The sequence below is a fragment of the Falco rusticolus genome, chromosome 12, assembly GCF_015220075.1.
Source record: "Falco rusticolus isolate bFalRus1 chromosome 12, bFalRus1.pri, whole genome shotgun sequence".
NCBI classification, from domain to species: domain Eukaryota; kingdom Metazoa; phylum Chordata; class Aves; order Falconiformes; family Falconidae; genus Falco; species Falco rusticolus.
This window is the reverse complement of record NC_051198.1, coordinates 6,044,607-6,059,499: the sequence shown is the minus strand read 5'-3', so window position 1 is coordinate 6,059,499 and position 14,893 is coordinate 6,044,607. Positions and strand designations below refer to the sequence as shown.

General features: G+C 38.4%; 1 protein-coding gene across 6 annotated transcripts in view; it reads right to left on the bottom strand.

Annotated features, from left to right (window-relative positions):
- The window catches only part of PLCB4 (phospholipase C beta 4), a 208,706-nt gene that overhangs the window by 85,268 nt on the left and 108,545 nt on the right, over positions 1-14,893 (bottom strand). For all 6 annotated transcript variants that reach the window (XM_037405510.1, XM_037405509.1, XM_037405513.1 and 3 more), the window contains 4 exons: positions 8,453-8,553; positions 4,235-4,315; positions 3,872-3,931; positions 2,518-2,661 (listed from right to left, as the gene is read on the bottom strand). In XM_037405510.1, coding sequence (XP_037261407.1) covers positions 2,518-2,661; positions 3,872-3,931; positions 4,235-4,315; positions 8,453-8,536 — 369 coding nt within the window. In that variant the 5' untranslated portion in view covers positions 8,537-8,553. The remainder of the gene's footprint in view (positions 1-2,517; positions 2,662-3,871; positions 3,932-4,234; positions 4,316-8,452; positions 8,554-14,893) is intronic.

Sequence of the window (14,893 nt, the reverse complement as noted above, 5' to 3'; positions counted from 1 at the left end):
CCAGCAGGGCAGTTGGAACAGTACTTTCTGGCAGAAAGGCAAAAACTATCAGGTGGAGAGATGGTCCTTCCCAAGAGCACAGCTGGATTTGGGAAAGAACAACTGTCAGGACAAATTTAACCCTGATAGGCAGTAATATTAAAGAATGTAAAAAGAGCTGACTTGATTTACATTCATCTTTTAAGTTAAATTCCTTAATGCATTGCCAAAGTGGATGAGCAAAGCAGACAAGTCCAGATTTTGGGCTGCTGAACTACAACAGCTTTATTGGACTTATACCAGCTTTGGGTAGGCAGCCTACATACCACGAGCTAAGGCCTTACATCAGTGCTACACCACTTCTGCACTAAGAAAATTCACTCCCAAATACTCACTGGCTTTTCAAATATCCTAGATTGAAGAAAGCAGATTATCAGATTACTAGGTTACAGAATGTCCATCTGGGAAGTAAAAAAGAAAAATATACACATAGGATCACACATCTAATGTGTGTGTGTGTGTGTGTATGCGCGCGCATGTTTTAATTTTAGCTCACAGTAATTTATATAACCTGACTTAATCAGGATTCCAAACATGAAATTTAAAATTCCACCTTTTACAGTCACTCTCTACTACCACAGTGGAGTTGCTTTAGGAGAGGACCATGACAGCTGCTTGCAATCAGAGACAGTACACCCTATTTTGTGGTTGTTTTGTTTTAAGAGTGGAAACAAAACCCAATTACCTAGCTGAAAACACCAATAAAATTTAAGTAGATAGAATGTAAATACCAGAGTTGGCGCTTGGAGACAAGTGGAGCGATAATAAACATACTCTTGTTGTTGGAACAGTTATACTTGGAGCTCAGCGATGACTTGGCTGGACCTGCTGAGCACATCACCACAAGAGGCAGAGGAATATGGAGCTGCCCAAGTGCAGAGATGATGACAGATCACAGCAGACAGCCTGCGATGAGCCCTGCCTGGAGGGGAGGGTTCATCACTGCCCACGGCAGGCAGTAGCTCTGCACATGCCCACCTGCCACAGTTGTGGCACCCCTGAGGGACTGCACCCACACTCTGCTACCCTGTCCTAGACGGGCCTGGCATAATCTACTTCCCACTGATACCACTCCTTACATGGGTAGCCTGGAGAAGTCAGGAAATTGCATTCATCTTCTTTGGCATGGTTACTCAGTTCCATTATAACCCAGCCTTCAGTGAGTAGCAATTACTTCTTTTCCAATTGTAAATTGTTACCTATGGAAGCAGAATACCTTTTTGCTCTCCTTATGGGTAGAAAGGTTCTGGGCTTTTGTATTTGGGTCTGTCACTAAATTCTGTTGTTTGAAAGTATCCCAACCAGGTGCCAACCAATCCTGACCTTGGTTTATCTGAGGAAGGGACAAAAGTTCTACAGCAAGTAATGCTCGCCTTCCTCAGGGCAAACGGGGGTGGGGAGGGGAGGGGTGGATAGCAGAAATCAATACAGATAAATCCCTTGCACTTACATGGGCTGCTTCAGCTACAATCATTGCCTCTTTTTCTCCAAGCTCTCACCTTTGCCATTTCACAAGGGGGGCTTACTTTTGGACATGTATTAAATCAAGGCCTATTTTAAACTGCAGTTAGTAGATGTATGGCTACTTAATGCCATGCAAAGACTCACTTCTTCAAGAGGAGATTTAAAGGAGGGGATTTAGCAGGTGTTTGTAATCGATCACTATTCCATGTTTATCACACAGGCAAAACAGATTACAATACACTGCAAGTACATACAATCAGAAAAGCAAAACGTGTAGAATCTCTGGATCTAAGCTAATAGCATACTATCAGTACTTGGGATCAAGTTTCTCAAACAGTTTACAGCAGATAGATTGAGTACCAGGCCTTGGTGGAGCCACAGAATTTACATTGTGAACTGCAATCTTAAGCTCTCAGGAAAGGTGACGTGTTAAAAAGCACCATTGTTTTCTTAAGAATGTTCCATGTCAACAGGAAACAGCAAAGAACCTGGGCACGCTGAAATTCCCTTAACTGTAGCAATTTTCTTTCCTGCTTTTGTCTTTTCAAATAATATTAACCACACAATACTATTAGGTTATCAACAAACAAAATTTTGGAGGGCTGAGCTCCACCCACAAGGAAAATGAAAGTAATTGCACTTCCCTTCAGCATCCCTGTGTGTTACAGATCCACTGCATAATCATCACATGGTCTGCTGTGCAAGCCCCACACAGAGACACTGAACAGCTGAGGGAATGCTCTGTGCTATATTTAATGGTCTCGGTGTCTACTTTTGATAAATCACCATGCACACAGAGACTGATAAAGTCACTATTTCCTTTCACCATGGCACACAGACACATTACACAATGCTTCAAATGGATGTCTGCTGCCCTTTTGTAAAGTGTGGCAGCAGATATAAGGAGGTATTTGAGTCAGCCAAACAGGCTGACTTACTAAGGAAAAACAATCGAGTACTGCTGAGAAGCTTTTTTTTTTTTTAACTCCCACGCACTGTTTAATTGTGAAATACCTTGGCTATTTCTGTGTTTTCCGCTACCATGAAAGTGAAGCTGATGTTCACCAGATCTGTGCCACTGCAAACACAAACTATTCGTCCTTCCAACTCATTTTCTGATTTTCCAACAGCCTCAAGTGCAGTTAGTATTTTGGGATCCTGTTGAACAGAATAAATAACTCATTACATTTGCAATACTTCTGTTATGCAATGCACTATGGTAAAGATGTGTTTCTATCTCCATATACATTAGCACCTTTAAACCTTTGCCAATCGTCTTAAATGATGCTTTCACTTAGATTTATTGTGTGTAAACCCTAAATACACTATGTAGCAACAAGTAGGAACACAATTGTGAGAACTCAGGAATAAATGAAGTATTCTAAATACATTTTAGGAAGTTAAATTAAAAATTTAGACTGGAAATAGAGAAACAGTATTAACCTCTACAAAAATTATTCCAATCTAGCTAGGCCCATAGTTACTGAGAGTTATGATCTGTGTGACTTTTTGGCTGTTTCCCAGACATGACGTACAAGCTGGTATCTCTGCTGAAGGTCAAGGGCTATATATTTAATGGGCATAAAGAGTAAATTACCTATGTAAAGACAGAGGTGAAGTCTGACACACATTGGTATATTTGTCAGCACAAGAAGCATGGGGTTGTCTGTACCACTACTTCTCACGCCCCTTCTCTAATAGGGAAACATTTTAGTCTATGAATTCCCAAGAGAGTTATCTACAGTCAACACAGAAACACTTAACACATGAAAGTGGAAATACAGACATGTCAAAAGATATCTTGCTTCACAACAAATCTTCCAAAGTAAAGGCCAAGGCCTGGAGGAGGGAGGCCCACAACTCATTTCAGCAAATTCTACATATTCCTTCTGAAGAATACCACTGACAATATTTCCGTAATTTTGGGTTTATCCAGAACTCCTAGCTAGTACTACTGATATTCTTCAAAATGGCAGATAGTGACCAGCTGCCCTCTCTGACCATCTAACTGTATAAAGAGGGATGCAAACAAAACTATGTTTTATGATAATGGAAAATGGACTAAACTAAGCATAACAACCCACTGCTACAAAATAAGTGAAAACTGATACATGTTCTCAATGTCTATTGTTCATCTTTCACTGCATCCTGACAGCTGAGCACTGTACTACATCAGAAAGACCAGATAACAGAACCTTCCCACTGCAATCACACCAAATTACTTGACTTTAGACCTTACAGTTTTAGACTGTGATTGCAAAATAAAAGCTGTGTTGCTGGTATGTTTTAAACAAATGAACTTCATCCTGCATTTCACCTTCAGTTTAAATATTCTTTGTTTAAATAAAGAGTGTAAACTATAGAGTACCTTTGGTACAGCTCCAAAACGAACACTGTTGATCAGGGAGCATTCTAATACCTGTCCTTCCTGAAACGGCAAAAAAAAGTGTAAGTTCAAAGGTCTGTTGATACATGGCTCCATTAGGTACTGCAGCAAAACAAACAATTAATCTTATTTGCAAACACTTACATTAACGTTAAACAGTATATTTCCCTTTTATATCAGTTAATTCCCTCTTAAATACTTCACTTCTGTCAGTTCTAAAATAATAGGACTAAGGCTATCTTTGTAAATAAATTAACACAGTATTTTAGATTTTTAAAAACTAGCCAGAATATAAACCAAGTGCAAGAATATCTAATATATACTACTGACATAACTGTACTATACCTTTCCTTCACTTTTCCAGCTCAGAAAAAAGCCAAATTCATCCACTTGGAAGAGACAGTTGCTTTCAAAGACAAAAGATTCCTATATAAAAGAAAATACAGACCATTATTTTAGTCGGTTTGACAAATGTCATAAATTTATTTATTGTTCAGAAATAAAAGACTGCTACCTTTCTCCCCAAATACCTTCTCCTGGAGAATTTGTTATTCCCAAAGCAATCAGAAATGAGGGAGGCAGGCTTTTAAAAAATGATCATTTTTAACAATTGTCTTTTTGCTGCCACTTGAGACACTGGGAGGCACTTAATTAATATTTTCCTACTTCTTTGCAAGTATGAAGATTTGTTGTGTTTAATAAAAGCAGTGATTCTTACCTAACAAAAACCCTAATGAAATGGAACTTAAAAAAACACACCAACAAAACAAAACAAAAAAACACACTGAAAATGAAATGCTTCCAAACTACATAAAGGCTAAAAATACACGATTTGCCAATACTACCTTCAGGATCAAATGAGACCACAGTTCATTTTAACATTCAGAATTTTGGAAGCATATTTCTGTTAGACTGTGACAGTATGCATGCTGCAAGCATTTTGTAGCAAGAGTATCTGGCAAGTAGAGATTGACAGATATTGATTTGTAGAGAAATTAAGAAAGAATTGCATACCTAAGAGACTAGACAAGGCAAAAAATCAGATTAGCTGAATTAAAAAAGAAACTTCCTCCACACACCTCCAGCCTCAATTAACACACCATAAATTAAGCTAAAATGCAAGATAACGCTGTGCAGAATCAATCAATTCTTAAAGAAAAAAATGAATCCAGGACTTCCTGACTTTCTTAATTGAAAACCAAAAAGCACATGTGCAGGCTACAGCACTGCTTACTGTTTCAGACATCAGGACTTTGCTCTATATTAAAGACTGAGGTACCTTTCTGAAATGCCATGTCATCTCCTGTACATACAGCAAGGGCAGCAAGCACATGAATATACACAGCTGTTTTCAGAGTCTTGCATACAGAATAGTTTGAATTTAGGTAGCAAACCCAGGCACAAACTCCATTGCTTTCAATCTCTGGGGCATACCTAAGTCAGTAGAGTCTATCCAGGACAGTTCGTTCTCACTGGGTTACTCTGAGGCAGCCCCCCAGCCTGACCTGGGATGCAGGACATCTGGAGGCAGCCACAGGTGCCTTTCTGGCCTCTGCCATGGATCAAGGGTATCAGGTGAGCTAAGGAATGGTCACATTCCAGTCAGGTCTTATCCTGACTTGACACTGGGAATGAAGGCAAGCAAGTTCCTGCAACCACAGCAGGGTAACGTCCTTGAACCCTCCTAGATGGGCACAGCCAAGAGGGATATGCTGTGTTTGGGATAATTGCTCCTTTTCCCTGGTTGCATTAATTATCGAATGGTGTCTACCACTTCTGGACTCCATTTTACAACCTCTAACAAGATTTACAGGTTTTAAGGACTGACAAACTGCAGTTTTCCATCCAAGTAGCAAACAAGTATGTTTATGTTACAGGCACGGGAACTCAGACAGAAAGCATATAGTTGCTATAGCTAAGTCTAAGCTGATACCACTACATATGAGTTTTCAGCATGCACTGCTCTACCTAGCCTTTTTCACCATAACTTCTGTTTTCCTGCCTTCACCCTAGCACTCGTCCCTCATGAAACCTACTTCTTGCCAGACACATCACATTTACTGGTTTTACAGCCCGTAGAGTCCTCTTTCATATAAAAATGCAGCTAGATATCAATCCAAACGAGTGTCTCTTGCATTTCACAGAAAGATTACTCACACAATAAAAGGCAGGCAATATTTTGTCATTTATTTTGTCCCCATGTATCAAAAAGTTCTTGATACACCAAAGAAGTTGTTTTCACAAAGGTGTTTATGTAAACTGTACCTTTTCATCACCTGCATCAAATCAAGTTGATATTCCACCCCAGCCCTGACTCTACTCATCAAATTACCATTTCTGCAATTTGTCATCTTGTACGGTAAAAACCCCCACACCTACCATCAGACCACGTAGACGCAACATGACCAGGAAGATTCCTCATCATGTCCGACTTTTATTTCCCATATTATTGAGATAACCCTGTTCTAGACTTTTTCAGCAGTCAAAACATGCATAATGCTTGGCCTAAAATATATTTCCGTAATTTTGTAATCCTTCTGGTTAAGATATTCCTGTATAAGCAAAAGATTAATCAAGACAATGCTCCACATAACGACGACCCAGATTTTTCTAGCAACTCAGTGAAATGTGGGCACATAAAAGACCTCTCATGCTACATGACAGCTGTTCAGTCACCCAGACCCTGTACCAGGATTTCTGAGCCCCAGTCCTGCATTGACCTGCTGCATAACCATAGTTCACTTACCATTTCTCTTTTCCCAAGATGACCTTTCTGTCAGGGTAGAGAATTAAGTGCAGCATTTCCATGAAAACTGATGCCTAGATCTGAAACATTTTTCTTGAAAATTGCAAGCCCTATAGTATAGGGATTGGATCTTGCTATGTTTGCATAGCATGTCTAAAAAAAAAATGGTCTCTCTCTAGGGTAGGCTATCTAGTTACTACCACAACACAAATAATAGCTTATGCATATCATACATCTGGTATCAAACAGCCACACCATCAAGTGCTGTTTATAGGCTACAGATCTTAACTTCTGAGTCACTGGGTTTTTTTCACAGCCCTTGAAGATTCCTGTAAAATTGCAGATAAAATGTACAGTTAGCTACATAAGTGAAAGCCCTTTAATGTTTCAGAACAGTTGCCTTCAAGAAGACAAACCAGGATTCCAACTGGACCATAGCAAATCTGGACTGAACGGTAGCAAAACTCACAGAAAGCAATGCAGCTAGAGAATGTGACATAGATGGACAAACATTTTGCTCCACAGGTGGCAAGTAGGACCCCCTTTCTACAGGGTTTTGGAAGGCAGCAAATGCAGCCGTAAGGAGCAAGACTACAGTGCTACCATCTCACCCCACGTCTGCCCAGCATTACCTAGTCTCGCACAGGTGCCTGCTGGGTACACCAACCCACGTGCAGAAGTATTACTTTTTGAGATGTCTTATTCTCCCTATCACTACACCAAGGACCCAGGTGCCTCACTGAGCATTCTTGATCTCACACCAAAATGTAAAGCACTTAAACTCTTTTCTGTATCTGCACATTCTCTGTTGCTCATCTAAGGTGCAAGAGAGTAACCACGGGGCCATACCCTCTTCACTTGGATCCTTACACGCTGAGTTTCTGGATCAATCTTTGCTGAAAAAAAAGAGTTTTATGAACCTCCTTTCTAAGGAATTGTGTCCACTAGTATCATCTTAGTTTATCTGTCCCCAAAACTAAAAATACAGTGTAAAACAACTACCCCTATCTTGGCAGGCCTCATGAAAACAAATACCTTTTACTCATATTTCAAAAGATAAGAGGAAATACTAATATCCCTGAAGGTATTTACTGAGATACCTTTCAAATTTAAGAGATTTCCTGTCCTAACAAGATTAAAAATACACCTTTATAACATTATTCTCATTGGCATATCAACGCTGAGTGTAAGGTAAAGGTCTCAGCACTTTATTTTGGCTGTTTAAAATGTCCTGGTTTCCATTCCTTTAATAAATCTGGATTAAAGCACAGCTGGACATGGGATCATAGTAATCATATTTCAGATAGAGTACAGGTTGATTTTCTAAAGCAGATAAAACCACTCCAAATCTCAAATTATGTATTTGAATCAAAATATAAATATGTTTTCTTACTTTCCCTTGTGCATGTATGCCCTCAGTTTATACATTTTTTTTTTAAAAAAAAAGGTATATTCCCCTACCTCCTTTTGATAGATGTACAAAAATTAAAAAGATTAACTTCATTCAGTAACATGCTTTCTGAATTTGCAAAGAAGAGAGCTTTATGCAAATTACAGATATTTTGATCCAAAGCTCCCTTTCTCTTCCTCAGGGCTTATTTCAATTCAGAGGGATTAAATATATTTTAAAGTTGTTTCTTTCAAAACAAAAATCTGTATAGCAATGAAGCATGTTGGTATTTCCCCCCCCCCTCCCCCCCCCATTTCTGGAGTTATTTGAAAGTTTATTTGTGTACAACAAAAGCAAAACATGAAACAGTCTGTGACACCTACATATTTAGAAGAGAATAGCAAATGAAATGCAACTGGCCTCTTACCTCTTCATATCTATCAAACACAGCTCCATCTTGCATAAAAGAGGGAACTGGCTTCTGCCAGTTAAATTCATAAGGCTTTGCCATTATTATAGAAGAAAAACCTGCAATGGAATAAAAAAGCAGAGTTCAATTACTGTCTTTTAAAAGTATTTCAAAGTCTAAGCAGGAGAATAGGTGACTTCTAGCTTTTCCTTTCACACAGAGGTAGTAAGAAGTCACAGTGTGTTTCCAAATTAAGAGTTTTCCTCATAAGAGTATTTTTATTTCATAACTTGAAAATGAAAAATACTTGTAAAATATGTGCTGCTCTTAATTATTTGGAAAAAAACCCACCACTTGCACTGTAACATTGCTTTAGCTTAAATATGTGCCACATCACTTCTAGAGTATAATGAGGCTGGGATTTAACACAGCCCTAGATGACACACAATAGCACAACCTTTAATATACAAGAATGCAGTTTTTTCGCAGGAAAACATCAGATCCTAACAGCAAGTTTTGGGTTTGTTAACATTCTAAATTATAAACTACACAGGCAAAACACATTTTTCCCTCTATGTTTTTTATTTCAAAATCCATTTATATTAAATAAAGTCCCAGGTATTTTCAGTGGTATTTTATGGATAACATATAGGTCAAAAATTCATAGGGAAAAAATTGTTTAGGGATATAGAGCATTAAATAAAATTTGCTAGTAGTATTGTGCATTTCTGCAAGTTTAATAATGTGAACAAAACTATTAATTTAGAATCTAATCCAGAAGTCATAACACAAACCTTACAATAAAGACTATCAAATTATTCAGTTTCCTTTCCAACACCTTGGTGCCTTCTAGGTTATAATGCTTTACAACAGAAAATTTGCCAACTACATACTCTGAAATACTGAAGTTCATTTTATCTGAAGTAAAGTGCATCTGCATTCTTCCAGCTTACTAATGACATCTAGGAGACATAGCATCTTGGCTACTCCTTTATGCACTGAACCAGAAAGTCTTGCATGAGAGGGAATAATACACTTGGCAGCAGCAAGGAAAGACTGACTTAAAGATGTGAAACGGTATTTGAGGATGAATATAGCACATGGTCACAAGAATATGACCTCACACACTACCTAACCCTGTTTTTGTCTACATGCCCTAGCCCTTCTCTGACAACATTCACCTACTGTTGACTGTCTCTAGCAGCACAATACAGGGCTAAGTGTAACCAGTACAGTTTTTACTCCATTGCAATGCAAGCACCCAGCCAAAGCAAAGTTTTTCTAAGTGAGAAGAATAAAAATTCAAGGGGGAGCATTACAGTGTAATCTGTGCTATGCAAACCATCTAGTGTTTGTGTATGTCAAAACTATGAATTGCAGACTAAAATATTAAAAATTAGGTAACAATGCTTCCACAATGTTCTTAGAAACATCTACTTTGACTGAATTTTCAACTCAGAACAGATGCAAGTGTTTAAAAAAAAATAATCAAGAATTTTGTAGTATCTTCCTGTCTTGTTTTCATTCATATTAAAAATGTTCTAACAAGAAAAAGAACAAGAGCAAAATAACTCAGCAGATACCATTAAAGGACTCTGTCCAACACTGGCTTTCAGAACAGTTACTTTTGAGATTTCTACCAAAATATATCCTTACTACTAAAAAAAAAAAAAAAAAAAAAAAAAAGAGAGAGAGAGAAAAAAAAAAGGCAAAACACATGTTAATGCTACGTATCTCTATCTCCTGCCCTTTTTTGGTCATTGATACAGGGATATCAAAAATACGTATCATATTTCCAAAGCCTTAGGAATAAGATAAAAGAATTCATTCTCCATAACTATTAGGAATAAGATAAAAGAATTCATTCTCCACAACTATCAAAAGCACAATTCGGCAGTTTTATACCCACGTGTGTCCCCCCACCCCACACCCCCAACAAAGACATGCTTTGAACAAAATAGGCAACAAGAAACTAAGGCCAAGAAGTGATCAGCTACGTTTAGAATCTTCCCAAAAGCCCCTTGTGCAGCCCTGTGCTGCCAAATTATTGAATTTGTATTATTTTTTTAAATACATGCATTATTTCAGGGTCTCTTCCAGTTCAGATCAGTACAGAGCTGCTTTTTCCTCATCCCACGGTGGAAGCTCATAATAGGACAGTCATCCCATTGCAGTAGCACGATGGCCTCTTGTATATACACTCACAGACTCCATACAGTACCTCAGTATAGTCACACCACCTTGAAAACTTAATGCCTGTTCTTAGGGCAAAGCTACATTTAGAGAAATACAGCTTCAGAAAGCTGTTTCCTGACTTTGCAGGCTTTGTTAACAGCAAAGTTGAAACCAGAACCAACAAAACCCCATACTACGCAACAAATCCTCAAAGGTCTTGGAAAGACAGCCCTTGGATTTAAAGGCACTTAAAACATACACACCTGCAGTGATAAACACTCCATTCTTATGGCATATTGACCATTCCTTTATCTGTTTAAATTACTTTTACTATCAGAATGTTCCCAAGAAGAAAAGTTATTTCAAATACAACAGGTAGTTCATGCAGCAAATACAAGCTGCCAGCATGTGAAGTCCTTCTGGGAAAAGCAGATGCACTTTCTGCTAAGACATAAGAAATGTGATGACACTTTTAAGACTGTGAAGAACTCTTCCACAGTTCCCAGCCTGTATACTTGGCCTTTACCCTTTTTCATTGACACTGAACCCCACCACCCACCCCCCCGCCCCGAGATTTTAAAACCTACAAGCTCTGCAACTACTCTGAGCTCCTGTATAAGACACTTCATAACATTCTGTCCAGCATCCAGCACTCTGAGTCTTGGATGTGAAGAGTGCTTGAACAGACCCCGTACGTTTCAGAAAGACTAACTAATTACCTTAGCACTACAAACACGCACTTTTGTTACCAATTTGAACTTATCCTGAGTTCATCAACCAGTCACAGAAATAGAGCTCTATAAAAATCCCTCCTATGCAGATACTTTCCCCTTGTCTGGGTACTCACACAGTACAATCAAGTTGTCTCCTTACTTCATTGTTGATAAAATGCATTGATTAAACTCTTCAGTTTCTGCTGCAATGCGCATTTGTGTAAGCCCCCTCCACTTTTCCAGCTACCTTTCTCAAGTCAGGGGTCTTGGACTAGGATGCAGTAGCCAGCACAGCTTTGTACCGCAAACCAGAACTACAGCCTTTCTTCTTATTTGCATAACCTTGCATTTAACTGCAAGAAAACACGCTTGATTGCTCATAATTTATCAAGCAATCAAGCCCCGTCTCAGGGATGCAAGCTCATTGTTATTTACCATCTTACCAATATCTAGCTCTGCTCGCTCACAGGTCAATACTGTTTACAGAAGAACTGACACAGATGAAGTGTGAGGGAAAGATGGCTTGAGTACACGTAGCAAGGAACCAGAGGAATTGTAACAAGTAATATTTTTAAGCCATATGTTTTAGCAGCTCTGCAAAAGGTGAAGAAATTTCCCTCTGCCTTTAGAAAAGCTCTTTTCAGTCTCTCACATTTCTTACACTCCTCTCAAAAATCCATTCTTCCATAACCTGTTAACTTTTAAGATCACCAAAATAAAATACAAAATATTCCCCTGTCACTCCATGTACCTCTGTTAATCTTCATCAATTTTTAAGCAGTTCAAAGAAAGTAAAAAAGAAAACCAACCTCCACCCACCAAACCAGAACAAACGTAATGTTCTAACAACGGTATGGTTCCAAAGATATACACGCATATACCCTCACTATGATAAGAATCAAGAACAAGCCTCTAAATAAATTTAGTAACAATGAAATACGTGAAGATTCAACTGGGAGAGATATAAGATTTAGGACCTAAATTTAAAGACAGTAAAATTTTGATTTTGAAACTTTTAAGCAGCCTTTAAAAATTAGAATGAAAATCTCCTCACTGATTTAGGGTTCTTAAAGCATAAAAAATGCCTCCAAAAACATACCGTTCACAAAAGCAGAAAGAACACATATAAAATACACATCAGGACTTAATTAATAACCACACAGAAGTAGGTGAAGTCTTTCAGCTATAGTGGTTGAATGCATTTTGAGCTATCTCCCTTTCTTTCAACACTGATTTATTACTGAAGACATGATTTAGATCACGCACAAAAAAAAAAAAGAAAAAAAAAAAAAAGGCACTTTTTGATTCACCTGGAGTACCCAAAGAGTGAGGACATAAAATTAACCATATCCAGAATAGCGTTACTTAACACAGAAGTCTTCCTCTTTTATAAGCTTAGCTGTACTAAGCTAAACCTGGGGCACGGGGGGTGGATGGACTATAAATACCGGGGTTTTTTGATTCTTTGACCAGAAGGACAAGGTGTGGCTGAACAGGAGGAGGAAAGGATTCTGTTAATACAAAGCAGACAAATGTTTGGGAAAAGAGGTGATATTCTAAACTAACCCACAGGGCTGGCTAGCGTGATGGATAGGATACTCCTTGGATCCCACAAACATCCTGTCAACGTTGAGACACTGTTGGAAAGGACAGCAGTATTCCTTAGAGCTAATCCCCCCCATCTAAAACACAGTAACTCACAGTTTCCGCAGTCTACTTAGGCCTGAATATTACTAACAATACTTGTAATTTTTTAAATTTATTTTTTTTTAGTAATTATTATTTTTGCCTCTGGAATGAATTGCTATTTGCTGAGTGAAAAGCAAGGAGGCTTCACACTGTGTTTGCCATTTCATCACTTACCTCTTCAAACCTAAAACTGAACCAGTTACTGTCTGCATGGGTTTCAAGGGTGAAGTATGAAGTACCCACAGAACGCTATGCTGAGTTCAGCATCTTGCCTAGGCATATAATTTTTTCTTACAGATACAAGGAAGCAATCTAAAAAAGAAATAATAACACATGTATTTCCCACTCTTTCCCCCCTTTAAGTACTTATATCCTTTAGCATCACTCCTCATTAGTAAACAAGATTCTTCAAAACAAAAGACAACCAGACCTACATCAGACTTCTGGGGTTTTATGGAGTTCACTGCAGTACAGAACATCCACCTCCAGTGTTGTGGATTACAGTGAGAAACTAGTGGTCCAAGGCTAAATAGGCAGCGCAACACTGAAATTCTTATAAAAATGCTCCCTTCATTATTCTAACAAAGCTCTGAAGTACCTTCATATTCAAATACTACAATTGTTTCTAGAGATTTACAGGAAGAAAATACAGATCTTCATCTGTTTAGTCCTCAGCATCAAATTTATTTTGTTGTAAATGCGTATGCATATGCATTTACCATATGCAAAATGCAGAGACAGGGTGTTTTTTAAACACAAAACTTTGGTTTCTACACTATAACTTAAAATTCTGGGTAAGTTTTAAGAAAATTCACAAAACAAAAGCCACTACAGTGTAAGTCCTATGTAAAAAGTAAGGGTGAGAGCTACACTGCTGGATTTCTGCAGTATCCACACTATACTGTGAAACAACTCCAGGATTTCACAGCTCTCCAGGCTCTTCCATGGTCAAATTTTGTTGTGCCTTTTTTTTTTTTTTCTTTTTTCTTTTTGCTTTTCTTTCTTAAAATGAGTGGTTTTTCACCAGGTTATTTTAAAACACGTTATTCTCACAGCTAGCACAAGCAACTTAAAACAGTTGTCCCAAAAAGGTCCAGAAGCAACAAAAGACATACAACAGAGCTCAGGCGCCTGAACATGTATTGTCTAGTAACGGTCTCAATTTCCATTCTGTCTAATTTTCCATTTTGTTTGAATTGTTGGAATGCATTGGCATGCAGGGGCAGCTAAGAGGTTAGACCAAAACAAGCAGCAGCCTGTAGTTAACTAACTAACTTCTTCAGCATTTCACACAAGTTCAGTGAGGCTGCCCACTGCAGAGCTCTGCTTCAGGCTAAGAAATGAGCGTCTCTGCAGCTGACAGCAGAAAACAATAGCTTACGCCATAGCTCTGAAAACGAGACAGTCCTACCTTAAGATCCAAACTGTGGTTCAGTCATCACCTCTGATGACAACAATTATCTCTAGCAAGCAGAATTCCTAGGACAGACCATAGGACTCAAACATGACCTCCCAGGTTCCTTAGATGTTTTTCTTTTTGTCCTAAGCCCTTCCTAGTTTGTCAGTACCTACAGTGTTTCCCAGACTTCTCACTCATTCTAAAACTCTCATCATCTGCCAGAAGTGATTACTGCCCATCCTTCTTTGCTGGGGGTGGAGGATGGGGGGGTGGGGGCATTCCTTTTTCTGACAAGTGATAGTTAACAAGACATGCTGGGTAGGTAAACAAACTTATTCTGGTACATTGACAATAGTATAAGACTATGTTCTGACAATTAAAAATATATTTTAATCAAGCCATTAGGGAAAGCTTCTCAGTCAGGTGATTCACTCAGGTCTAAACCCTCACAAACTCCTAAATTAATTGACTTTGTGGGAGCCT